Source organism: Xiphophorus maculatus, chromosome 18 (assembly GCF_002775205.1).
Source record: "Xiphophorus maculatus strain JP 163 A chromosome 18, X_maculatus-5.0-male, whole genome shotgun sequence".
Classification (NCBI taxonomy): Eukaryota; Metazoa; Chordata; class Actinopteri; order Cyprinodontiformes; family Poeciliidae; genus Xiphophorus; species Xiphophorus maculatus.
The window spans coordinates 25,077,956-25,101,855 of NC_036460.1; the positions used below are offsets into that span (position 1 = coordinate 25,077,956).

At 38.9% G+C, this 23,900-nt stretch overlaps 1 protein-coding gene across 3 annotated transcripts in view; it reads left to right on the forward strand.

The window, feature by feature from the left end:
- The window catches only part of mme (membrane metalloendopeptidase), a 54,626-nt gene that overhangs the window by 15,893 nt on the left and 14,833 nt on the right, over nt 1-23,900 (forward strand). For all 3 annotated transcript variants that reach the window (XM_023351911.1, XM_023351914.1, XM_023351913.1), the window contains exons 5-9: nt 15,719-15,799; nt 16,395-16,490; nt 16,584-16,702; nt 17,424-17,492; nt 18,903-19,037. In XM_023351911.1, coding sequence (XP_023207679.1) covers nt 15,719-15,799; nt 16,395-16,490; nt 16,584-16,702; nt 17,424-17,492; nt 18,903-19,037 — 500 coding nt within the window. The remainder of the gene's footprint in view (nt 1-15,718; nt 15,800-16,394; nt 16,491-16,583; nt 16,703-17,423; nt 17,493-18,902; nt 19,038-23,900) is intronic.

Genomic DNA, 23,900 nt, shown 5'->3' on the forward strand with positions numbered 1-23,900 from the left:
GCATAAGTCTGAAAACACCTGGTCACTGGAGGGCTTTGCCTGGATCACAGCTGTAAAAAAATAAAAATGTCTGCGTGCTTTTATGTTCAAGTAAATAGTGTGGTTTGCAGTTCCTTGTAAATACTTCGGATGGTTCTTTACTCCTGTAGAACGCCGTAAATGATTAATGATTTTTTTTTTTTTCCTCCCTGATACCTTTAGCATGCATACACACAAGCTTTCTTTTCTTTTTCTTTTTTTTTTAATAGTTTAATTTCCTACCTCCCTCTCAGGTGTGGCATACTGTGCAATAATTTGCCCAATTGACCATGAGCATTTTAATTACTAATTAGTTTGTTGTCCCAGAAGAGGGACGGCAGGAACTGTGTCGCGTATGAGAGGATAAAAGGCTTTGTTTAAAGTTGACTTAAACTTGAGTTGAAGTTAAGAAACCAAAGGTGGATGACAGCTGGAGATTCCGGGTGTTGAAATGCAGCCCACAAAAAGCGGGGCAGCCTGGGCGTGAAGTGCAGTTTGTAACCAGGGGAATGGCTGTGTGCCGCTTTAAGGGACGGGTCAAAGCACATGAAACGGCATGTGGTAGTCATCTCCTGGCTATAGCCTGTGTATCAGTGACTGCTCTTTTTCAAACTGCTGAGTTCCTACTTTTTGCATGACTTCAGGACTTTTTATGTTTTTTTTTTCTTTCTTTTTTTTTTACTAGTATATTTGAGTCTAAGCTTGTTTCTCATTGAGATTGCACATTTCTGCACACTTAAAGCCCATTTAAGTAGCTTGGATATCAGATGTAATGCAACAACATCTTAAATGGAGATTTTTTATTTTTACATCGGAGATTAGTGTCTATGTTCTTAGCCTATAGTCGTGAATGTCTTATCAATGTACTGTCGCTCCGTTTGATACACCAGCAAAGGAAATGGTAAATGTACTTGTAGAGTTTATTTAGTCCGGTGGACCACAAAGCGCCTCACACTACAATTTGTCATTCACCGATTTGCGTTCACACAGTAATAGTGGTAAACCACCAACAGCAGGCAAGTGAAATGTATTGCCCAACAACTAAGACTAAGCAGGGATTTGAACCACCAATCCTCTGGTAACAGGACAAACTCCTAACACCTTTGTCACAGTCACGCCCCAGAGTAGCATACAATTTTTACGTGAAAGGAAACCGATTCACCGGTTGTCAAATTTGACCGAGATCTGAAAATTTGGAAATTTGGATTTGGTGCCTCTGAACTTGCCGTGAACGTTTTGCCATGTCCATTTCACACATCTTTTGTCCAATATTCTACAACAGCCCCACTTCAATCAGTTAGGTGACGTATATGCACCTAACTTGAAAAATGTGAAAACTTACTATGGGATGATATTGACTTGGGTATCTGTAATCTGTATGTTCAATAGAACCTTATGTTTGACCTGGATATGTTATTTATTCTCATATCAAACAATTTTTCAGGAGTTCTCAAGAGTGATTCAGGAAGAGCAGTCTGTATTTAAGTGGTGAATACAGACTAGTTAAATACTGTATTAGCTTTGGGAAGATGACAACTTTCTTCTTTTTTTATTTTCTGATGAAAATTAGAGGTCATATTTCTGCAGTTTTGATTTCTCTGATCATTGGCTTTCTGTTAATTCCAGAATATAATCTAAAATTTTCCTTTGACAATCCAGTTTCCTCAGACATGATTGTTTCTTACGTTACCAACAGACTGTGAGCAGTTCGCTCTCAGACTATCAGCAGGACGGCTGCTGCTTCCTAGAACGTCTAAAAGTAGAACGGGAGGCAGATCTTGGTTATCAGGCTCATCTCTTCTGGATCCAGCTCCCAGTTCACTGAGAACTGTGTCTGTTTTTAAGACTGAGCTTACTTTTTTATTTTTTGAGAAATCTTACAGTTGGAGGTTATTCCAAGCCATCTCTCTGGCTACAGCACGATAGTCTGAGGTTGCAGGAGGACACAGATTTTTCTCACTCTGACTCGTGCTATTTGCTACATACAGTTATTGCACTTAATGCTTCTTTACTTTCTTTTTTTAATGTATAATACTGTATCTATAATATCTATTGAAGCCTGTTTATCTGAAACACCGTTTGTGACCCCGTCTGTGTTGAACTAACGGAAAGAGCTTTAGCAGCCTATAAATATACAACTTCACCCACAGACCCAGGTTCTGTTGGCGGTTTCTTCCTGTCAAATGGCGCTTCTGTTTAACAGGAATCAATCTTGTCACCAGATGTTATGGTGTGAGGCGCTTGGGATCACCTGTATACTCTGTAACTCTGCCAGGTTATCTTGGATTGAATGAGCTTTGCTAAGTTTTATAACCAGCATCGACTCTGAATCTCTGTATAATTTAGTTGAATTTAGTTTTTTTTTCTGTATTTAACCTTTTTCGTTTTCCTTTTTCTTTTTTTTTTTTGTGAAGTGTTGTTAATTGGGGCTTTGCAAATAGGCAGAATTGATTTGGATGATTTAAGTGACGCATTGCATTTTGCATGTATGCTTACCAGTCCAGTTTAGGTCTCATGTGACCAGAGTATTTTTCTCCGCATGTTCACTTCATAACCCTGGCATGGTGTGCGGTAAATTTCACGAATTCTTAGGACTGTTTCAACAATGACTGTTTTCTTATTAAGCCCAGATTTGGAACTTATAATTGTCCTGTCATGTGGTCCTAATTGAGCTGTAAAGTAGCTCATCCAGAGTTGCCATGTTTGCTTCTCTGATTGATGTTCTCATTTTCCCAGCCGATCAGTTAATGCCTTTTATATATCAAATTGAAATCTCAAAATCAAAAGGTTTTATTATCTAACTTCTTCTCTGCACCAATCCCTGATCTGCCTGACTTGGCCTTTTTGAGATCTCCACAAACGACAGGGCGTTCATGCTGGAATTAAATTAAATGTAGGTGGACTCTATTTACCAATCAAATATTTGTTTGTGAAAAGGTTGCACCGGATTTTATTTAGGAGCGTCAAAGTAGAAGCAGCTGTGTACACTCCCTTCCCCCCTTTTTTTGCTCGTCTGTTAAAATAATTTTGAAAACGCCTCGCTTCCAACCCGCCCCACTCCATTTCTGTCCATCACTGTATAGATACTTAAAGAATCAACAAGGGACAATTTAATAAGCCGGAGGGACATTAGCAAAATGATGTGAATGGCAGAATTTTGTTTGACAGACGGGTGTCTCCAAGAACGGATGCACCTCACTAAAAGGTTTCACTCATTCTTTTAATAATGATTGCATACAACCCCCTCCGCCATAAGTGCAGATTACTGAGTTTAATAGATGCGTTAATGAGCCACCGACCACTTTGTCTGCACCAAGGTATGTCAGAAGTGAAAATCCTTCTACTGAAACAGAGCTTGCTCTGTCATTACAATGTGACTAGGATCCTAAGCTATAGTTTAAAGTTATTAAAACGTCGACTTGAATTCTAAAGCTTTCTTTTGGGCACGTTGGCTTTTCCCTGCATTCTTTGAGTGCGTGTCGTGCATGCCAAGAAACCGTGCCGCGTTTTGAAACGCCTGCATCCCGGAGATTTATCCTCGACACTCATCCCGAATTGCCTGAAACACCTCATTTGTTGTCCAGGATTGAAACGCATTTGCATAATATGAGACGGAGACTAAAATTACGCGTTTCACAGAGATAAGAGGTTCTGCGGCGGTGCATGAGACGCTGTTTAACATTAAAGCACACAAGAATATTCTGGAGGACATTATAATCAGGGTTTTATGGTGTGCGACTGCAGTGACGGCAACTCCTAAATGAGCATTCAAAATATTTTCTCCAGAGAATTTGCGATGCAGCACGACAGTCGGCTCGATCATGAATGCCAGAAAGGTGACGCTGGTTTCAATGACTAAAGTTCGTCTGCAAACACTGGATTTTTTTTCTTTATGTCTACTTTTGCTCAAAACTTCACCTCTCCTAGATTTATGTATTTAAAAGATCCATTCAGTTTCTCCACCTGCTTAATCCTTTTGTCTCCCGGGGGCAGATGCCCATCTCGGCTCTTATTGGGCATAAATGCTAAAGAGATCAAGTCAACACACACACTCTCTCCCATGGGGAGTTTATTTGAAATAGCCTGAAGTGCCTGTTTTTGGACTGCAGCAGAAAGACAAGAGTCCGCAGAGAGACATGCACAGTGAACACATAAAACCGCACCTGCAAGAAGGCCCCTGGTAAGGATTCAAACTGAAAACCTTCTTGCTGCAATGCAATCAGGCTAACGATTGCATCGCCACGCAGCTCAAGCATCCCAACAGCGGCTTCACAATACGGGGTAAAACTTATAAATGAATAAAAATGGAGTTCAAAAGAGTTTCAGAGAATACGGCGGTAAATAAAACTAAAATAGGATGGGGGAGGGAGGGGTTAGGTTTGAGCTCAGCTGATCCATTCATATTAATAGTGTTTTGAGAGGTCGATCTTTAATCTTTAAATCAGAGCGTCTGCCTCCCAAACCGGAACCGGGAACAGCTTTCAAAGAGGGACCTGATTACTGGAGGTTCTGCCTTGCATTTTCCATTTGGGGACTCCAGAATCCAAAATAAGTACCACTTACTGAGGAGGGATTGGTGTGTGTGTGAGTGTGTGTGTGGGGGGGGGGGGGTGTGCATGTTTAAAGATGCAGAGCTCAAGGGACTGTTGAATATTATCAAGCCCCGTTTTGAAGATTTAACTTTTGGAACTAAAATATTCAATTTATAGATATATATTTGTGGTTATTTTTCTCTCTTTCCGTTTTATTTAAAGTGACACATTTTACCAAAGCTGCTGTTTAACAGGATAGCTGTTATTGATAGAATCGCCGCCTAATGAAAAATAAACATCCTGCATATCATCGGCAACAGTTTAACGTTAAACAATACAAAAAGTCAATTTTTGTATACAATTTCTGTCCATGCCGGCTCTTGCATTGTAGGTACCTCTCAGTTAAATAAAACCTCAATAAAAAGTGAATATTTTTCAGCAGTTCAATCAAATTATTAGCCAAATAGGGTAATTTCTAAAGAAACTAGCTCTTTAATGTGTCATGCAAGCCTAACGGAAAGGTAAATGACAAAGTTTTTCCACTTTCAGTGGTCTGGGGGAGATTCACAAAGTATGAATTGCAGCTGAAGAAGGTTTTTCGTAGCACAGCGGTGCATTGGCATGTTGCAATAACGCACCAATCAAATTGTTCTCGTGTAAGACTGTTGATTTCTAAGAAAATGTACTTTTTTTTTTTTTTTTTACTAGTTAGAGGCCGTGGACATGAAAATTAATACACATAAAAAAGATATCTCAGCCTGTGTGACTCGATTAGTGGAATGTTAGAAAATAGCTTCTCTGTTTCTAAAACCACCTTGCGTTTTCCAGCTGTAGCCAGATTTATGTGAAGGTTATTCTATTTTCACCGTACTAAAACCTAGGAAAGGTTCGGATAAGAACGGAAAGCTCCTCCAGGTTTTGATGGTCTGTATCGCCCCTAATGTTGGTTCCCAGACTCCCTGTGAGAAACCTTGATCGCTCTGGTCTGTTCTAACTAGACAGAGTCACTATCGTTGAGTTATCACAGACACCAGATATGTCTGCTTGCTGTTCTCATTGTTGCAAGGATGAATAAAGTGGTGTTTGAGTGAAAATGACCAATTTCCGCTTGGTAGCTAATCCTGATGGTTCAATAGGGAAAACTCTGTCTTCATTTAAATTTTTCATTATCACTCAACATGACTTGCACTTTAGCTGTGCATCTATAATTTACTTGAAAATTCAAATGTAAGACTTTATTATCAATTCAATCATAATAAAACGGTGATCTTTCTTTGTGGTTAGGACAACTCCTCTATTTGTGCTCCGTTTGTGCAGCAAAACTTTTCATTTGTGTCACTGTCATTTTAAAGATATTAAGGAATGCTTCCAGAGGTCATAAAAGGTCAACTAGCTGCCCCTTCTACAAATCAAACAAAATCGGCGTCAATCTACTCGACTATATTTGTGCTGCAACAATTTTTGCTTGTGCTGCTTTCCTTTGAAGATATTAATGGAAGTTTAAAGGTCAAAAGGTCAACCAGCCCCTCCCCCGCCAATTTGACTAAATCAAAATTACCTTTAAACTTCCATTAATATCTTCAAAGCCAAAGCAGCACAAACAAAAACAAATTTGCTGCACAAACGTAGTCGAGTTGATTGATACCAATTTTGTCTGATTTGAACGTCCTCTGGAAACATTTCTTGATATCTTTAAAAATATTAGCGGCACAATTGAAAATTTTTACTGCACAAACATTTGACACCAATTTAGTCTGATTTGAAGGTCAACTTCACTCAGTTTTTCAAGAACAAAAAGAAAACGGTGTTTTTAAATCCTGCTCCTCAGTCCTCCTTGCCTTTTATGTTTTAGTCGTGTCCCGCTCAGACACACGACTGACTCTAATAAACTGCATTGCCTCCCATTAAGTGCTGCAGAAGCCTGTTAATCGCCCGTTCACTTCAGGTAGGTGAGCAGGACAGTGGTGAGAACCACTGTCCCCCTTTTTTTGTTCTCCTTGAAAAATTTTAAAAAGTGCTGGACTTTAAACCTTATAACGGAGTGTGTTGAGAGCGACATGCACATTCTGTGTTAAGTGACCTTATGCAATGGATTTGGAACGCAAACATAAATCAGTTGAGCTGGGCTTTCTGCAAGACCAAGATAAATGCAGGAGTCCCACAGCTCATTGCAGCGGCCCCTATATTTCCCTCTCCCTCCAGCACAATTAGTCCTTCCTGTCTGGACTAATTCTGTCTGTGTACACTTCCAGCTCATTCCGGGGGAAAAAGATTATTATCCTGAGTGGGAACATCTTTTGCAGCCTTTGCCCTCCTCGTTTAGATGCGTGGCTTGAGAAAATTGTGTTTTTACTTTTCAGCCATGACATTTCTAAGTAGGATCACGACAGTCATCCTGGAACGACGATTCTCTTAACATGAAGTCAAAAGCACAGAAATCAAGAAATGTAGTGGGGGTTAAAGTTTTGGGCAAAAGTTGTGTAAATGAAAACTCAAATGATTGGGTAAAATCTATTACTGCTACTGTGGCTGAACAGTGCTTACACAAACAAGAGAATCTTCATATACACAAAATCTTTAGTATTTCAAAAAAACGACCTCAAATTATAATTTTCAGCTATAATAAAACATAAAATTTAAAAGTTATACAGCACTAAAGTACAACAATGGAGTAAATCTCTTCAATGCAGTTTTTTCCAGTCTTTTTTTTTTTTAAAGTTGTCTCTGCTTGTTAACAAAGTGAAATTTTGGTTAACTTTCAAGCTTTTTGTCTTTAAATGTAAAGCAGTATAGAAAAAAAAAAAATGGCAAAGCCAATTTAAAATCTCTTCTGCTGGACAAAATGACAAATATTGGTGGCAAAAAATTATCAAATGCTTTCAAATACAAACTTGTGTGTGTGACGGCTTTAATTTGAAACCTTTGCTGTGGTTAAACACGAGTGGTTTGCAGTCTGTAATCCAATCACGCACATATGATCCGTGCCCTTTTGCGGAAGGCACCCTGTGAAGGGTCTCTGGGTTAGGACTTCATTACAGTCATACGAGCACATGAATAGTGCATGCGTGGTAATAAATTGAAAAGGAGGATTAGGCAAATAACCACACGTATAATCTAAAGCGAGATGCATTCATGCACGACGGAAAGAAAGAAAGCAGATTTAAAGGAGACAGATTATGCCCCTTTTTTCAAGAAGCTGACACAATTTCCAGAGTTCTTAGCGAAATCTATGAGATGCTTCGGTCAAACTACAACAGGATTAAAGTTTCAAAGCCCTCTTATCTAGCCTGTCTTCTAAAGTCCTTTGCATCTTATGCAAAAGGGGGCATGGTGAGACACTTGACTCCAATCCTCTTTTCTATGCATAAGGGGGGGGGGAAAGAAAAGAAAAAGCCAAAAGAAAGTGGTCAGTCTGACCCATTCTGAAGCACAGAAATTAAGCCAAAGAGAGACTAATTTATTTTCCAAAAATGCTGACATTGTTCATAAATGGCTCCATATCTTACTTTAGGACCAGACGACACAACTGGTGATCAGTGGGGAGCTGGGATGGACCATGCAGGTGGATCCTATTTTCAATATCCTTGAAGGGTTTTGTTTTGGAGTTATGTTAACAGTGAAACCCAAATAGAATTACAAATCAAAAATTTGAAGCATTTAAAAAAAACAAAATAAAAAAAAATGTTTATAAATATGGCTTACAGCTAACTGGAGCCCAAAATTCAGTTTTAGATAATTAGAATATTACTGAAATGATCATTTATAATATGTTCTGCACCATTATGTGGGGTGGGACCAGCTGGATTGACCCTTTTCCCGCAAGCAGTCATGAATATCTTCAAGGGTTGACCACAAAAGCTCATTATTAAGGAATTGGATATCTGCAAAGTATGAGCTAATGCTTATGTAGATCTCAGTCATAATTACTCAGCATTTTCTACATGCCACTGTGCACATCATTATTGATTACTTTGTATTAATAAACATGGTTATTTTCTTTGAAAGCTTACATAAACATTCATGTCTTTGGATTAAATTAAAAGTCTGTTTACTGTACCCTCCCCTGTCCTCACCCCTCCAGCTAAGTTCGTCTGGAGCCGCGTCTGGTTCAGTGTGCTGCGGCCTTATTTATGGAAAGTTATCTGAAAGAAAAATGCGATGCATAAAAAAAACGCACCCATGGACAAACCTCTGGCTGATCATATCTACGCTCCAACGTGTCGACGCACCAAATCAGTCAAAAAAAGCTCCGACCAGCTATGCACTCAAGGGCATATGGACGTAGTGTTCAAAAAGCTGGCAATAATTTTGCTTTATTTTTTTTCTTAGTCTGCAATAAAACAAATTTTGAGTTTCATTAGCTGTTAGCCATAATCCTCAAATTAAGAGCCACTTGAAATCAATTTGCAATGAATGTTCATTTCAGTTCACTCGTCACATTGATTCACTCTGAGTTTGGTTCTATATGTAGCCAAGCTAATTCTCAACAAATGTTATCTCAAAGCCCTTAACAAGACCAATAGTTTCCATTTCTATACAGATATTTGTAATCAGATCAATCTAATCAAATAGATTCCAGTTCAGGTACATGCATTTAAATGTTATAATACAGTGCAGACAAGTTCAGTTTATGCTAATTGGTGGAAATTGATAAATTTTGAATTCTGATTTATAGAGGTGAACCTCTATAATCACACTCTGGAAAAGTCACTGTCACTGCTGGTCCATTCAGGTGTTTATCTGAGGCTTTAGCAGCTCTTAAGTTGGTCTGAAAGACAGACTGACTTTGTCATTTACTAATCTGTGCCTTCTTTTGTTTTTAGTGCAGGCGTTTTAAAGGACATTGAACAAAAGCAGGGAGCATAAATCACGTTTGCTTTGCGTCTCGGTTTTATTTATCACACCGTGTTGTTTGGTCCCAAACTTACAAAGCGGAAAAAAGGGCTCAGCTTCCCCGTCTTTATTTTTTGATCTCAACTCAAAGTGGCGTGAGTGATGTCCTTTCTGGACTCCGGGGAGAGTTCCTTTTCAGCTCCCTCTGTAATTTAAGGCCCATCCTCTTTCCTGTATCGATTCACTCGCTGCTTTGAGATGAAGCGAGTGTGTGATGCTGTGTATCGGTTGATGCAACATTTGAGATGACACTGAGTGACAAACAGGGCTGATGTCGCGTTCAGATGGGTGAAGACTCGTCAAAGTCAAAGGGTTGTTCTACTTACAACATAACCCATTTCAGTTGGTAAACTTCTTACCTCTTTTCCTGCTTTCACTTTAAGACTTGCACTATATGGTGGACAAGGAGAGTTCTCTGTACAGCTCCATTATTTTTGATTTAGCGCAGTTTGAATAACAAAGGTATAATTTCAAAAATCTTTTGTACTATTGCTACAATAGTACGTTTTTTTACACCAAAACAAATTACAGAAATGCATACTTCATGCTTCACACTGCACGTATTTTGTTAAAATATTTAACAAAGAGGTCTGGCAAAGGCCATCCTAATGCAGAAAATCATAAATGCTTAGAAAAGCTGTTTCTATGCCAAACGCCTGATTAGTTTCTACACACAGAGCTAAAGACCTTCAGGGTGCGTTCACACCAGCCCTGTTTAGTCTGCTTTCATTGAACTCTAGTTTGTTTGCCTAGAAAGTCTGGTGTGTTTGGGGAGGTGTGAATGCAAAATCCAACTCTGATGTGGAGCAAACCAGCAAACTTTGGTCCACATAAAAACCTAGATTTCAATTCGGTTGAAGTGACTGGCGCAGTTCAAATAGGTATATAAATGCCAAGGAAACATGGAGGCTGATGCAAAAGCAGGAAGTGGACCAAAGCACTGAGCATTCGGGGTAAATATAACTAAAACAAATGCTGGTCTAATGCTAGCAGGGGAAATGGCTTTTTACCAAAGCGAAATCCTACAACTGCTAAAATCTGACACTACTCGATTTCTGCTTAAATTTCAAGAACAATGTTGCACTCATGTAGCTTTCAGAGGTTTTTGCGTCATTTCCTTCAACAATACACCGTTTCCTTCAGGAGGTCTTGGTGCTGTACCAACAGAGGTGAGGGGTGGAACAGGTTTTTTTTCCCATTTGGTTTTCATCGTTTGACACGTGTGAAAGCAAACTGCACCAGCTGAGAAGATCACAAATGTTGTGATTTTGGTCCTCAACCGAACAGTCTAGTGGACTATCAGGGGCAATTTGAGTTTAGCTCCAACTAAACTCAAAGTGCTTGATGATGATGACCATTGAATGTGGGGGGAGAAGCTTGCACTGTGCAGGAAAGAATGAGGGTTGGAGGACAAAACGGTAACCATCTTTATGGAACTTTCAATAAGTTTCCACTGAGGGATTCCTAAAGTAACTACAAACGACAATAGAAGCGGTTTATTCACTGTGACACTAAGGCGTAAATATAAAGTTTACTCTTTCTTTATGATTTTTTTTTTTATACATAAACATATTTCTGACACACTCGGTCTGTACGTTAAAACAAATTGGCATATGACTGTGCGTCTTCCTAATAACATTCATTTTTAAAACGCAAAAGGTCTTTTCCTTTCTTCTGCACTGTCATAAACAGTAGCTGCTACAACCATGAGTTCAGTCATTAACATACATTTTGCATGTACTGAAAGTTTATTGCAAGGCAGAAAGACTTGAAAGAGATTTACATTATGTATAATTCATGACTGGCTTCATAATGAATTCAAATGGTTAATGATTAAAATTCACAAAAGGTCCCCACGCTGTAAAAGGCAACAGATTAAAAGACCTAAAAGTAGTAGACGAATAAAGGAAAAAAGCATGCCATTCAGTATTTGAGGGTCAGGGACACATTGTCAGCATTATAGATTTTAAAAGAAAAGCTTCAAGTGACTTAGTGAGAACTGCATCTTCCTGACTGAGTGGGTTTTATTTTGAAAGGGCTCATTGGGGAGTGAGGCGTTTCAGTTTTAACTAGGGCCTTCCCTTGCTCTTCTTTCTTTTGCTTTACATCTGCTTCATTTAGGACAGATTAATCAAAAGCGCTAAACAGTGACTTGTAATAAAATCCCAGTTAAATTAATGTATGCGTGTTTTTTTTTTTTTTAAGTAGATGTTTATTTTATTTTTTTTTATCCACTGGAAAAAGAAATGTTTGCAGTCGTTATTGCTGCCTCGTGCCAGCAGGGGGCAATGATGTGGCAGCATCTACTTAAAAATTCAAAGAAGTGAAGAAAAATATCAGATTTTTGTACAAGATAAAAGCGGGAACAGATAAGACTCAAGAAATTACAGCTTGTTGTTTTTTTTTCTTCCATCATTTAGTCTCGACTGCTTACCTTTTGTTTTTAACTTCTTTAGCTTATTATTGAAGTTCTTCAAAAAGTTGGGCAAAATAAATTTCTCCTAGTAAGGGTATGACGACACACAAAAATTAAGACTTTGTACACCAAGTCCTGGATTGATTTTAATCAAGCAATAAATGTTGAAAAAGACTTTCCTCACTTAGTTCTTCACATACAGTCTTCATTTATTTACGCTCAAAACACTGTTTGTTTTTGTCTGTGTGCGTACCCAACTGAATAGGCTGTACTGAACATTTTCTCTGTGAATTTATGTACCATTAAACCACTTTCTATAAGTGTTTTGACATGGAAACAAATTGTGGGCATGATCACAATTAGCTTCCATATAATCTTTCAGTTCCTGACATGCACATCCACATTTCAAACCCTTTGAAGTTTTAAGTCTCCACATCTTACAGAACAGTCACTTAACATTAAGCATGTGCTGACAGTACTAGCTTAATACTTCAGTAAAGATAATAAATGTACTCCCATGTTAGCCTGTCCTTTGTCTTCTTACACAGTTCCGCTCTATTCTCTTTTCCCTTCCGTGCTGCATGTAGGATTTCTCCAGTGGACTTTCAACCAGGCCAAATGGTAAACAGAATTTATGAACAATGTCAATTTTCTGCACAGTTTTAAAATTGTAGTCTGCAATGCAGTCGTAGCTTACCCAATGGCAGCGGAGGAAGTGAACAAAGTCATTCAGTCCGTGTTGGCCACTCTTCCATATGTTGAATTGGCTTTACCAACAATCTAGTTCAGCTCTGTACTTCTGTTATCGCGGTGGGAGACGGTGGTTTACAGCCCAGGCCGTTGTCAGTAAGCTTCATGGCAATAAACGCGCAGGCAAAACCTTAGCGATAGCAGACGGTCCAGACCTTCTGTAAGAAGCAAAGCGTAGCCCAAGAGTCTGCTTATTGCTGACGTTGGAGTTCATTCATTTTTGTCTCTGTGCACCTCCCAGGTTCGTTAACCAGTTTCCGGACCCGACCAGAACCCCTCAGTGTAAATTACCTTGAGAAATGATGAGATTTATTCATAAATAAAAACTGGCTTGAATGCCGAAAAATGATCAAATGTTACAAGCCATACATGTCATACAATTGGGACAGATACAGAGTTTCATCCACCATCCAGCACTGGATGGTCCGTCACTTAGCACAGCCTAGGGGTGACACCAAGTGAAGCAAAGATTGAAGCGCGAGTTTATCTTTTATTCTTCTCCGCAATCTGTACCCTCCCCAAAGGGTAGTCTAATCAGTTTCAGTCTGTTTTCGTCTGACTGGTGGCAGTCACACTTAAATATGGTTATATAGGCTGCAGCCTGTGAGTGTAAGCAGATAAGAGGGTAAAAGAGATGGAGGAAAACACAGAATCCATAACACTGGGCTACTTCAATGTATTTGCTTAAATGGTTTTTAACGATGCACTAAAGTAACTCGCTACATTCTATCAGGTTTTCTCTTCCTGTAGCACCGCTCCTGGTTTCCTAATGGCAACACATAGTTTGTCCCAACTGGAGTTTTTAAAAACGAAACATGATAGGCCTCAAAAATCCTAAAAGGGTTGTGAACGTTTAGAACACTTCTGTAAGGTCTTTCTTCACTCTAGACAAAAGCCGAACCTTTTCTTTGTTCCAGTTATTCTTCATTCCCACCGACTGTCGTACGCTGGGGTAGTTCTCTGAAATGCTAACGCTAACGCTGCACTCTGTCTGGTTGTTCTGTTTCAGAGATTTTGTGTTTTGAGTGTCTTGAAATTTCTCTAGACCTGCACTATACATTTTTAAAGTCTTCAGTTGTCTATTCTAATTACGGCTTGCAGAGCGGATCATATTACACAGTAGTGGTTAATCATTAACCACACAAAACACATTTATGAATTTCTAGGGGTGTGACTGGCAAAATTAGACGGCAGACAAAGAGGAATCGGGAGTTCCTTGGGATTAGCAGAGTGTCCTAATTGGGAGTACGAGCCGATTTTTCTTTTACCATTTGTATTTATTTTCAGCACGCATCACAGTCATGTGACGCATCTACTTTTGAGGTTTTGTGGTGACTTGAGCACCACGTACAAAGCTATGTTAAAAACTGCAACTGCTGCCTGCTTCTGTTTGTGGGTCTCGCGAGAGACATTTCGCATGACTCTCATTTGCAGCTTTGTTCCTAAATGTCAGAGTTCATGTATGCCTAAAACTCAGTTTAATCACTGGTTCTGAGGCATGTTTTTAGATAATGAAGAGTGGCGGTTCCGGTATGATTGGGCATAAGTTAAAGATTTTGTATCGATACTGTCATCCTTGTTCTAGAACTAGAAAAGCCTTAATGAAAACCACAGATTTATCTAGACAGCACAAATAAAGACCCAGACCTTTACAATTACTAGAACATTTGACTTTTTTATTTTTTTTATTTAAATTTAAATGTCTCTCACCTGCACTGATCTTCATTATGTAGCATCTACTAAACGAATTGGCAGCTCCTGTTGGAAATGCTGTGCAAACCCAACCATGCAACTCTGCACAGGCAAAGTCCTGCTGTCCTTCCCCCTCAGCGGCGCCGGTTTCCTCCACAGCATTGATCATTCCTCTTGGTTGACCGCTGGAAAAACACTCGCCCGAGGCAGATGTAGCTGGCATCTTTCTGCCCACAACAGGTCGTCAGGAGGCAATGAACCGAGGCAATAAAATCAACCACTGGTGTTTCCGCTTGTTTCTAAATGGCCTTTTAGTGTCACATCTGTGGAGCTGTGGCTCCCGGGAGAGGGGAGCCCCGTCTTTCACTTGGCTGAAATACAAACACTGCCCAGTAAAATGTCTCGTTTAGAAATGGTTTCATTTTTCAATAGATGGCTCTGGTACTGGAATAATGTCTTGTTTTTTTTTGGTTTGTTTTAATTAGTGCAGAGTAGACTTTGGTTCTCCAGGTTTGTCAGGTTAATACAAGTTTACTTATTGAAAGGGAAATGCAAAATTATTCTCACCTTGAACCCTTTGATCTTTTGCATGTTTTGCCATATTGCATACACTGGGGTCTTTTACTGGAATTTTATGTGACCAGCAATGTTCCCTCTAATTTTTCATGTGTCTGGGCAGACACACAGGCTCCCTGAGTACACCGAGGACCACTGTGAGCAACATCAGACGTGCGCGCGTGGCCCACACACCAGTATTACACCGGTTATAAACCTGGGATCATAGCAAGTTGCATGGCTTGTTAAAAGAATCAAATTACATCAGCAATTTCCATTAGTTTGCTTTTTCTATAAGAGATTTCACCCTACTTAAAACGAAAAAACAAACAAAAAAAAAACGTTACTGTTCATGAGATGCGTAGTGTGTTATATGTAAGAGTCCCGCTTTTGCCACGGTGAAAAATGAGACATTACACCTTTCAGACATAACTTTTTGTTCACATTAAAACATTCACATTTTGCCAACAACATAATAAATAAAACAGACAGAACCTGGATTGAGAAGTTCAACTTTGAAGTTGTTTTTCCACATTTTTTATAAAAAAGTGAACTGTGTTTTTATTTCTCTGCCGTTTAAAAATTACATGTCGTCTCCTTTGCCAACAACTGCAGTCCGTTGCCAGGGTTTTGCAATGATTGCTTTAGTTTCCAGGGCTCTTAGTGACACTGGGACAAATTGGCAAAGTAAGCGCCATCATTTCATTTGAACCCTCGCACGTGAAAACAGTTCTGCGTCTTCCTGCAGGCGTATGCTACTCCCACTCCCCCTCTTCTCACTCTAAATTTCGACAGGTGCTCTGATTTCACCTTTATCTTTGTCCTTTTTTTCATGTGTGCTTTTGTTTGTGCTTATATGCAGGTGTCCTTGAAAAGAATGTGGAGAGGGAGGCTGCTGCTCTCACCAAGGCAAAGACACTTTACAAGTCCTGCATAAACGAGAGTGAGTCAGCAGACATAAGATGTGAATGGACTAGTCCATTTTAGATAAACAGTTATGTTTTGGCATCACTTTGTGCAGCTGTTGAAGGTTGTGTGTTTGCTTCAGTTTGTTGAAGATAAAAAGTACAATATTAGAGATGTCAAACACGGTCATCTTTGTATTTTGTACATAAGTTGCACATAAAATATGTATGCATGATCTAGATGTTGTAATGATCACCCAAAAATCTTGAAAATACTTTTAACCTACTACTTTTTACTTAATCTGGACCTTGGAAATCTTGCCCGGAAAATGTTTTTCAAGTTGTGGTAGTTTATGACCCTATTTGGAGAACTTGAATACACACCAACAAGATTTCAAGACGGAACAAAAGCGTTCAATCTATAAGTAAAAACCAAGAAGAAAAATTTACACTTGTACATTTTTGTTTGAAATAGAGATGTAGTAAAATTACAGCATTTTCCAAGGGGTAAAAATGTCAACTTCGAAGGAATGAGCCTGAAACTAATTGGTGAATGTTGCTTTTTTTGAGTTTGTGTAAAATTACTGTATGCAAGCTAATTTCCATTTGACTTTCACCAATACTGCACTGTAGGCTTAATAGAGCTGAGAGGAGGAGCTCCTTTGCGCGACATGCTGCCAGACATCTTTGAGTGGCCCATGGCTGTGGACAACTGGGAGGAAGACTATGGTATTGCATTTTTACCCTTCTTCCCCTCACTGCCATCATGCTATAAATCACTTATTGCAGTTCTTCCCTCGTACATCCTCCTTATTTCTTCAGGGAAAACCTGGAGGTTAGAGGATGTCATTGCCAGGTTAAATTGGAAATATGGAACTCAACTTCTGGTTAACTTTTTCGTTGGCACCGATGACAGAGACTCCACTTCATACATCATTCATGTACGTATAAAGCTTGTGGCTGTAAAACCCCTTAAGGTGCATCTCGGTGTATTTGAATTCAGTGTTACTTTATTTTACTAATTTTGACAGAGTTAGTAAAACAACAATCGAATCATTTTTTTTTTCATTTTTGCTGCAAAGATCCCCAAAACTTGGAAAACAATGAAATATTTGTCCTCAACCGTTACGTTTATTTCCATTCTGTGTGCTGATTGATGGCAGTCAGGTAGTTGATAAATCAGACATAGTAAATGATTTAGCAATCATTTTATTTAATTCTTGGCAACGTCTCTCTTGTGAACAAGATATTTAAATCTCAGTTGGACAAACCTGGTAAAATAACGGTCATTATTCCAGACTGTGCCAATCCTTGCTTCTTGAGTGCATTTTCCTGATGCACCTAATTCTTCCACTCAACTTTCTATATGTAGTTGGAAGGGGCATTTAGGAATATTTTTTTTCTTTCATGCATTAATTTTTGTTTTGTTTTTGTTTTTGTAGTCTGAACACAAACTTCTGAGTTTTTACTAGCTAAAACCTACAGTCTTTAAAACAAATTAAAATTAACTCTTAAAAATCTAAGGGATGGATGTCTTGGCATGTGTTATAACTGTCTACTGTAATACTTCTTGATTATATTCTGTTCAGATGTACCTCTGTCTCTTTATCCAGCAAGTAGAAAATTGTCTTGATTTCTTTTTTTTTTTTTTGTCTTTGCCAGTTTGATCAGCAAACAACCCTTGGCCTCTTGTCCAGAGATTACTATGTCTGCGAGGGTCCCTATGCAGAGGTGTGCTGAAATGTTTTAGTCATGTGTAATTAACTCACAGCCAAAGCAGTTGAAAAAGTTAATTTGTGCTTGTGTTGGTTTATTTCGTTGAAAGATTAGTTAACATGGAAAGCTGGTGTTTCATAAAGCCTCTGGCTGAAAATTAAATCAATAATATATATCATGATGGACAGGAGATCAATATTAATAGATAGTACATCTGATAGAATATCCAATATATAAAATATTCCCTGCTTCTTAACCTCTCAGAGCTAGCCAATCAAGGTGGGTGGCATCAACTAACTCACTCGCTCTTTGGTTACCTAGCAACAACTTGATGAGTAACTTGCGCAGCAGCCATTTCAGGTTTTGATGCCGTGCCTCATAACTTGCCTAACATAGTATTTTACGGTTTGGAGTGAAAACTGTGGATAAAACAGAAAAGCTCAGGCTAACAGTTTGGCAGTATATCAAATAATTGGAACAAAAAAAGTTGGTGAATAAATATATTGATAATTGTCTATCGACTGATACGAGCTGGTTTTACAGCCATATCGCCCAGCCCATGTAAAGCATCACTATAACAAGTTAACTTTTTTTGCACTGCTTAAATGCAATAATAGGAATGTTTGGGTTAAACCAGTGGTTCGCAAACTTTTTTCAGTGATGTACCCCCTTAAAAATATATTTTTAGTCAAGTACCCCCTGACATGGGCAAAACATTTTTGGAATAAAAAAGAGGTACAGAGATCGTGGACGTAAATCCCATTAAAACATACCTTTCCATGTACGTTCTGTACTTCGTCGGCTCTGGTTTTGCCTTATTTTTCACTTTCTCTGTACTTTCAGCAGCATTGCTGCTACGCTTTAGCTACGTCTCCATAGTTACAGTGTAATCATGATAACGACAGGTCGTTGACGAGTGCCCTGGGTCAAACTAACTTGGTGGGGGGGGTCAGTTTTATTTTAAAGGATATTGAAACTAAATACTGAATATAAAATTCAGTGCATGAACACGCATTTATATTTTATCAAACTTTTTACAAAATAATTTTTCCCAAGACTTATTATGAGGAGCCTACTGATTTTTTTAAGATATTTTGAAAAGCTTCACGTACCCCCTGCAGTACCTCCACGTACCCCCAGGGGTACGCGTACCCCCATTTGAGAACCACTGGGTTAAACTGTAGGGAAAATGTATTGCCTTTCAGAGGTTTGTTGTGAATAAAAAATGGGAGGGAAAAAGTATTTCTAAGACAGACCAAGTGCTACTGGAACAGGCATCCTCTGTTCTGGTTTTATTTTACAGCTGAATGTGAACAGTTGATTTGATAAACAAAAGGCAGCTACAGCAATAGTTGGTCTGTGCATTGGTGCGAGGAGACACTTTTGGTTTTTATGAAACGAGTATTACCAACAATTATTTTGCAGGCATGTCGAGCTTACGAGCAGTTCATGTTTGACCTGGCTAAGCTGATCCGCTCTGACCGGGGACTGGAAATCAACGAAACCCACATAAGAGAAGAGGTGACGCGAGTTGTGGATTTGGAGAGGGACATCGCCAATGTGAGCATACATCTATTCTTTCAGTTTACTCAGGTTGAAATGTGACACACATTTTGGTGTTTGCTCTTCTCTTTGTCTAACTAAAGGACTTTCACAGAATGTTTTTTCCTCCGGTAAGGACTGCATGCTAATAATCTGTTGCTCACACCTAAAATGCGTGACTTGGTCAAACCAAAGCTGAAGAATTTTGCACTAAATTTAGGACAAAGACTAAAAACAAACTCTGTATTATTTATTTATTCATCAGATATCTTCATTATTCATCACACTAAGTTTCCTTTATTGATGTTAATTAAGTAAAAAGAGACACAAACACTTATTACTACCACACGGATGGGGGGAGGGCGAGAAATCTCAAAATCTCATTTAAATCCCTATTGGCACAGGAAAAACTTTCTCTCAGGACCCACCCTGTGAAATAAATAAATGAATCCCCAACATCTGCTTTTTATGTGGCACATTCACATTTAGATTTACAGACCTCTCCCAGATGGACTGCGCAGCATATTGTGTAACATTTAAGACGGTAAAACTACTGTTCAGGCCATGGCCACAGCTTGATGCTGTGTTACTGTCAGCGTCGGCCAGCTGTATGGCAGAAATTACAAACAGAAGAAAATTATTCTTACTACTCCGCATCTCCTCTTTAGCCTTTTGTTTTTTTTATGCTGTACATTACAAGTCTTCATGGCCTGGGACTCACTCTAGACAAAAGCAAATAAAGATGCACCCAGGAAGCCAAAAATGCCTAATTACGTACCTGATCCCATCCGTTTCTGTCCAAATCACAGGAATGCTTATTCATTCACATTGGATTAGCATTATCACAGGACCTCAGAGTTCAGTGGGAATACTGGAGGTACTTTTTACTTTACAAATTACCGACGGGCCAATCCGCACACAGGGTTGAAAACAGAGAATTTCTGTAATTTGTAATTACTACAAATGTTTTTACCTAGGGACCATATGCTAATTCCGTCAGAATAAGGCTTAAGCTGATTTAAAGGTTCAGCTTCTATTAAACAATTAGCTAGTCTCCGAGGTATTACTTTGAGAGCCTGGTTTCCAAACCATGTTTAATCCTTCAGCTTCTCACATGAGGACAATCATGATTAAAGAGATTGTGCCCAGTTTCAGGGTCAGATACAGTAGTTGTCTTATATTTTAAGAAAGCATGTCAAATGTCAAAATGTCCGTTATTTTGGATTTGGAACTCATTTAAAGACACTTACCGACACTGATCATATCCAAAATAACCATAATCCTTTGCAGTATTCAATGTAAGCAAAAGCATGTATGGTTTGGGGAGTCAGGTGGTCTTGATCAGTAAAAGGCAGGTCAACATTGTAGCATTACACATTAATTAAACATGGATTATTTGCCAAATGTTTTTAAATGTCTAATGCAGCAAAAACTAAAATGTTCTTATACAATTTAGTTTGACATATTACATCCAGGAAAGACTCTAAAATATAAATGGTTTCAGGATCTTTGACTATTATGCTCAGAGACTCAGACTCAATGTTAGTGTGATACGGTTGCTGTGACTACATTGAACCCTGCCGCGGTCTTAAGAGGTCAGGTCATTTGGACCCCACAAGCTTTTTACTGTGTGGGGTCGCACTGACCCTGCATGTGCTTTGAGCTTTTCTGCTTTTTTTCGTGTGTATTTGTGGTTTCGGGAATTGACGGTCTGATGGGATACCTACTTCCTATTCCCCGGCTATCTGACCGTGCCACTTGCTGCACTCCTCCTGAGCATTGTGCCCAAACTGCAGGAGGGTTAAAAGATCTGTGGACTTGGCTAAGCAGAAACACTCAAGAATGCACAAGCTGCTTTGTTTGAGAGATTCACCGTTTTCAGCACAAAAACATGGCTCGTTTATCGGTAGCTTGTGTTCCTGCTGTTACTAGCTCCAGGGGAGAAGGGATTTGCCATGGCTGTCATGTAATACAAGATGTGCCCCGCTCATGCTATAGATCAAAAATGCAGACTTAGACACAGTCGAACATTTTCTTCCTTCGGAAATGTAACCACAGTTAAAGATTTAAGCGATGTAAAAATAAAAAGTCACATGCTGTGCAGCAGAAAGCAGCCAACTTGCAGGAATGACCCTACAATATACCTTGTAATATATATCCTGTGATATACAAGGCTTTTCACAAGACACATCTTTGCTGTAAAAGAAATTAAGAGGGTCTATGTCAGAGGTGTTCAAAGTCTGCCCTCAAGAGTCGATATCCTGCATGTTTTACTTCTCTCCCTGGTGGTGGTTACTACCTTCTCAGCATGTCGGTGTTCTGCAGAGGCCTGCTAACGAGCCATCATTTGATTCAGGTGTGTTGAAGCAGAACGAACTGAAACATGCAGGATACCAACTCTTGTCGGCTGCTTTTGGAAACCCCTGCTTTATGCAAAATCTGGCGCTCGTTTTACTGCTTCCACAGTGGGTGAGAGGCTGGAGCGGGAGAAACGCTCTGTGTACCTGTTTAAATTCATGCAGTTTCTGTGATTATAAACTTTAACAAATTGCACTTGCTGCAGCTTTGTGGACCATTGACAGCTCAAATGTTTTAAGCCATAAAACCGCTGTCATCCAATAATTTTTTTCTTCTGCACTACACCTCTGTGGGTCCATTGGGAAATTGAGAAATGGACACTTTTTTTTTTTTTTTCCCTCTGTGGCAGTGCAGACTTCAGATTTTGGCCTTCGATGCCTCCTCAGTCGAGACTTTGTTCTGGTCCCTGTAGGATGAACATACTCCTTCTCGCCTAATTGTAACTCAAGCTAAACTCTGTTTGTTAAATTCACAGCAAAAATCTCATGTATAATTAAGATCTTGTTTTGAAAACGGACATTGTCCTGTTAACGGCTTTTTCAGACCATCTTCACACCCAAATGAGTTCTTAGCCATGGTAAGCAACTACGACTGTCTAGATTTAAATAATCTTGATTTGATTATTTCATTACTTAGAAGCTTTGAATGCATTGCAATGCACTCGACTCATGTTTTTGTGTAACTCAGGATCTTGCTGTTGGTGCGTCACAGAATAGGAAATATTAAGCTGAGGTGTTTCTATTTCTGTTGAGGCACAAGACAAACTACAAACAAGAGGGCACCCATTTTTTGTCATTATTTTGGCTGTTATCTAAGAACTCCTTCCACCAGGTTCCGAAACAGCTTTTTCCCACTTGCCATCAGACTGCTGAACTCTTAACTGGACTGCACTCAAAAACTGGTCTCCACTTCATACCTTGCACATATACATAGCTAAGTAACTTCCATTTTACTGTCAGTCCTGCACTTTATATTTTATATTCATATTTTATACTGTATTTTATTTTATTCTGGAGTAACCTCACAACATTGGAACCTCAAAACATTGTCCTGAGCCGTATGCAACGAAGTTACGTTCTGTATACACCCTGTGCATGCATAATGACAATAAAGTCAGTCTAAGTCTAACTCATTTTCTGCTTATTGCTACAAGTGCAACATTTCTGTAAAATGATTCATTACAGCAATCTTCTCAAGTTCTTCAGCAGACATATTTCTTGATTTTATTGCTGTGGATGTTTGCAGTTTCAAGGAGCATAGTCAGGGGACTGAGACTGATAGATGGTGTGACTTTCACGCTTTTAACTCTTTCCATGCTGAGGCATCATGCACAAGCTCGCTATAAAAAGCATCATGTATCCATGGGCTTTTCAGACTGAAATATTTTTTTGTTCTTAAAGGCACCGACATATTATCAAACTACAGCTCTACCTCTAATCAGTGGTATTATATTGTAGTTTCTTCATATCCATAATAAGCATTTTAAATACTCGAGCAGGCTTCTTTTAAAACAGCTTGTGTTATCAGTCATTTATATTTGTAAATGAGTGTTGTCACTCATTTACTCATTTATGTAAACCAAATGGATAAACATAAAAGTTGAAACATTAAATATGTTTTAAATGTTTGTTTGTGTTCCTGCTGATGTAGCTCAAAATAACAATATTCACAAATTCTGTCATTTAGAATGAATTTTATGGATATTTGAAACATTTTTGTACCATTATTTCTACAACATAAAATACAGGCTATTAGCAAAATCTACATTGGAGTTCTGTCATTTATTTTGGCTGAAACCTATTTTATGTTTTATGGTTGGTTGGTTTATGTCACTTACTTGACTTTCGTTTCATCCATATAATGAATACTGGATATTACTTTTTTAATAATTAGGGTTCCGAGCCTGCGGGAACGAGCCAATGTAGGGCATGGCGGTTCGCCTGCTCCCAGCGGAGCAGGGAACTTTATTGTTTTACTCCGTTTTTCCATTCTTCTTATGTTTCTCCACTGAAACTTGTACTGCAGCATACCCCCCTGAAACTTATTACAACTTTGATTTGGTATCCAGGTTCAGTACCCACACCACTTCTCAGATACAAATATTCAGCCACATTCACCTGTAGGTGTTGCTGTGGTAGAAAATATGCGTTTCATCTTGACTCAAAAACGAGAAATCACACTAACAAAATCGATTCTTAGAAACATTCTCAGACAGATGAGCCACTGTGCAAAACATTTTTTCAGCAGAGAGCCATTAAGATTGCATTAGTCAAAACCAATCTTGCCCCCTAGGATCAACTCTGGAATAAAACCTAGCACAATATATACTAAAAAAGGAACAAAATAAGTAATTGCAGCAGATTTATTTATTTTTTTTCCCCAGTTAGAACTGGGAAATTGTATATTGACGACTTTCAGGACTGTCCTGCATTTGAAAGCTCTCAGAACCAAACGGTCCTGAAAAATTGCAGACTCTGTTGGGGCACGCAGTGTGCCGGCGAAGTCCAGGTCAAGGGACGAGCA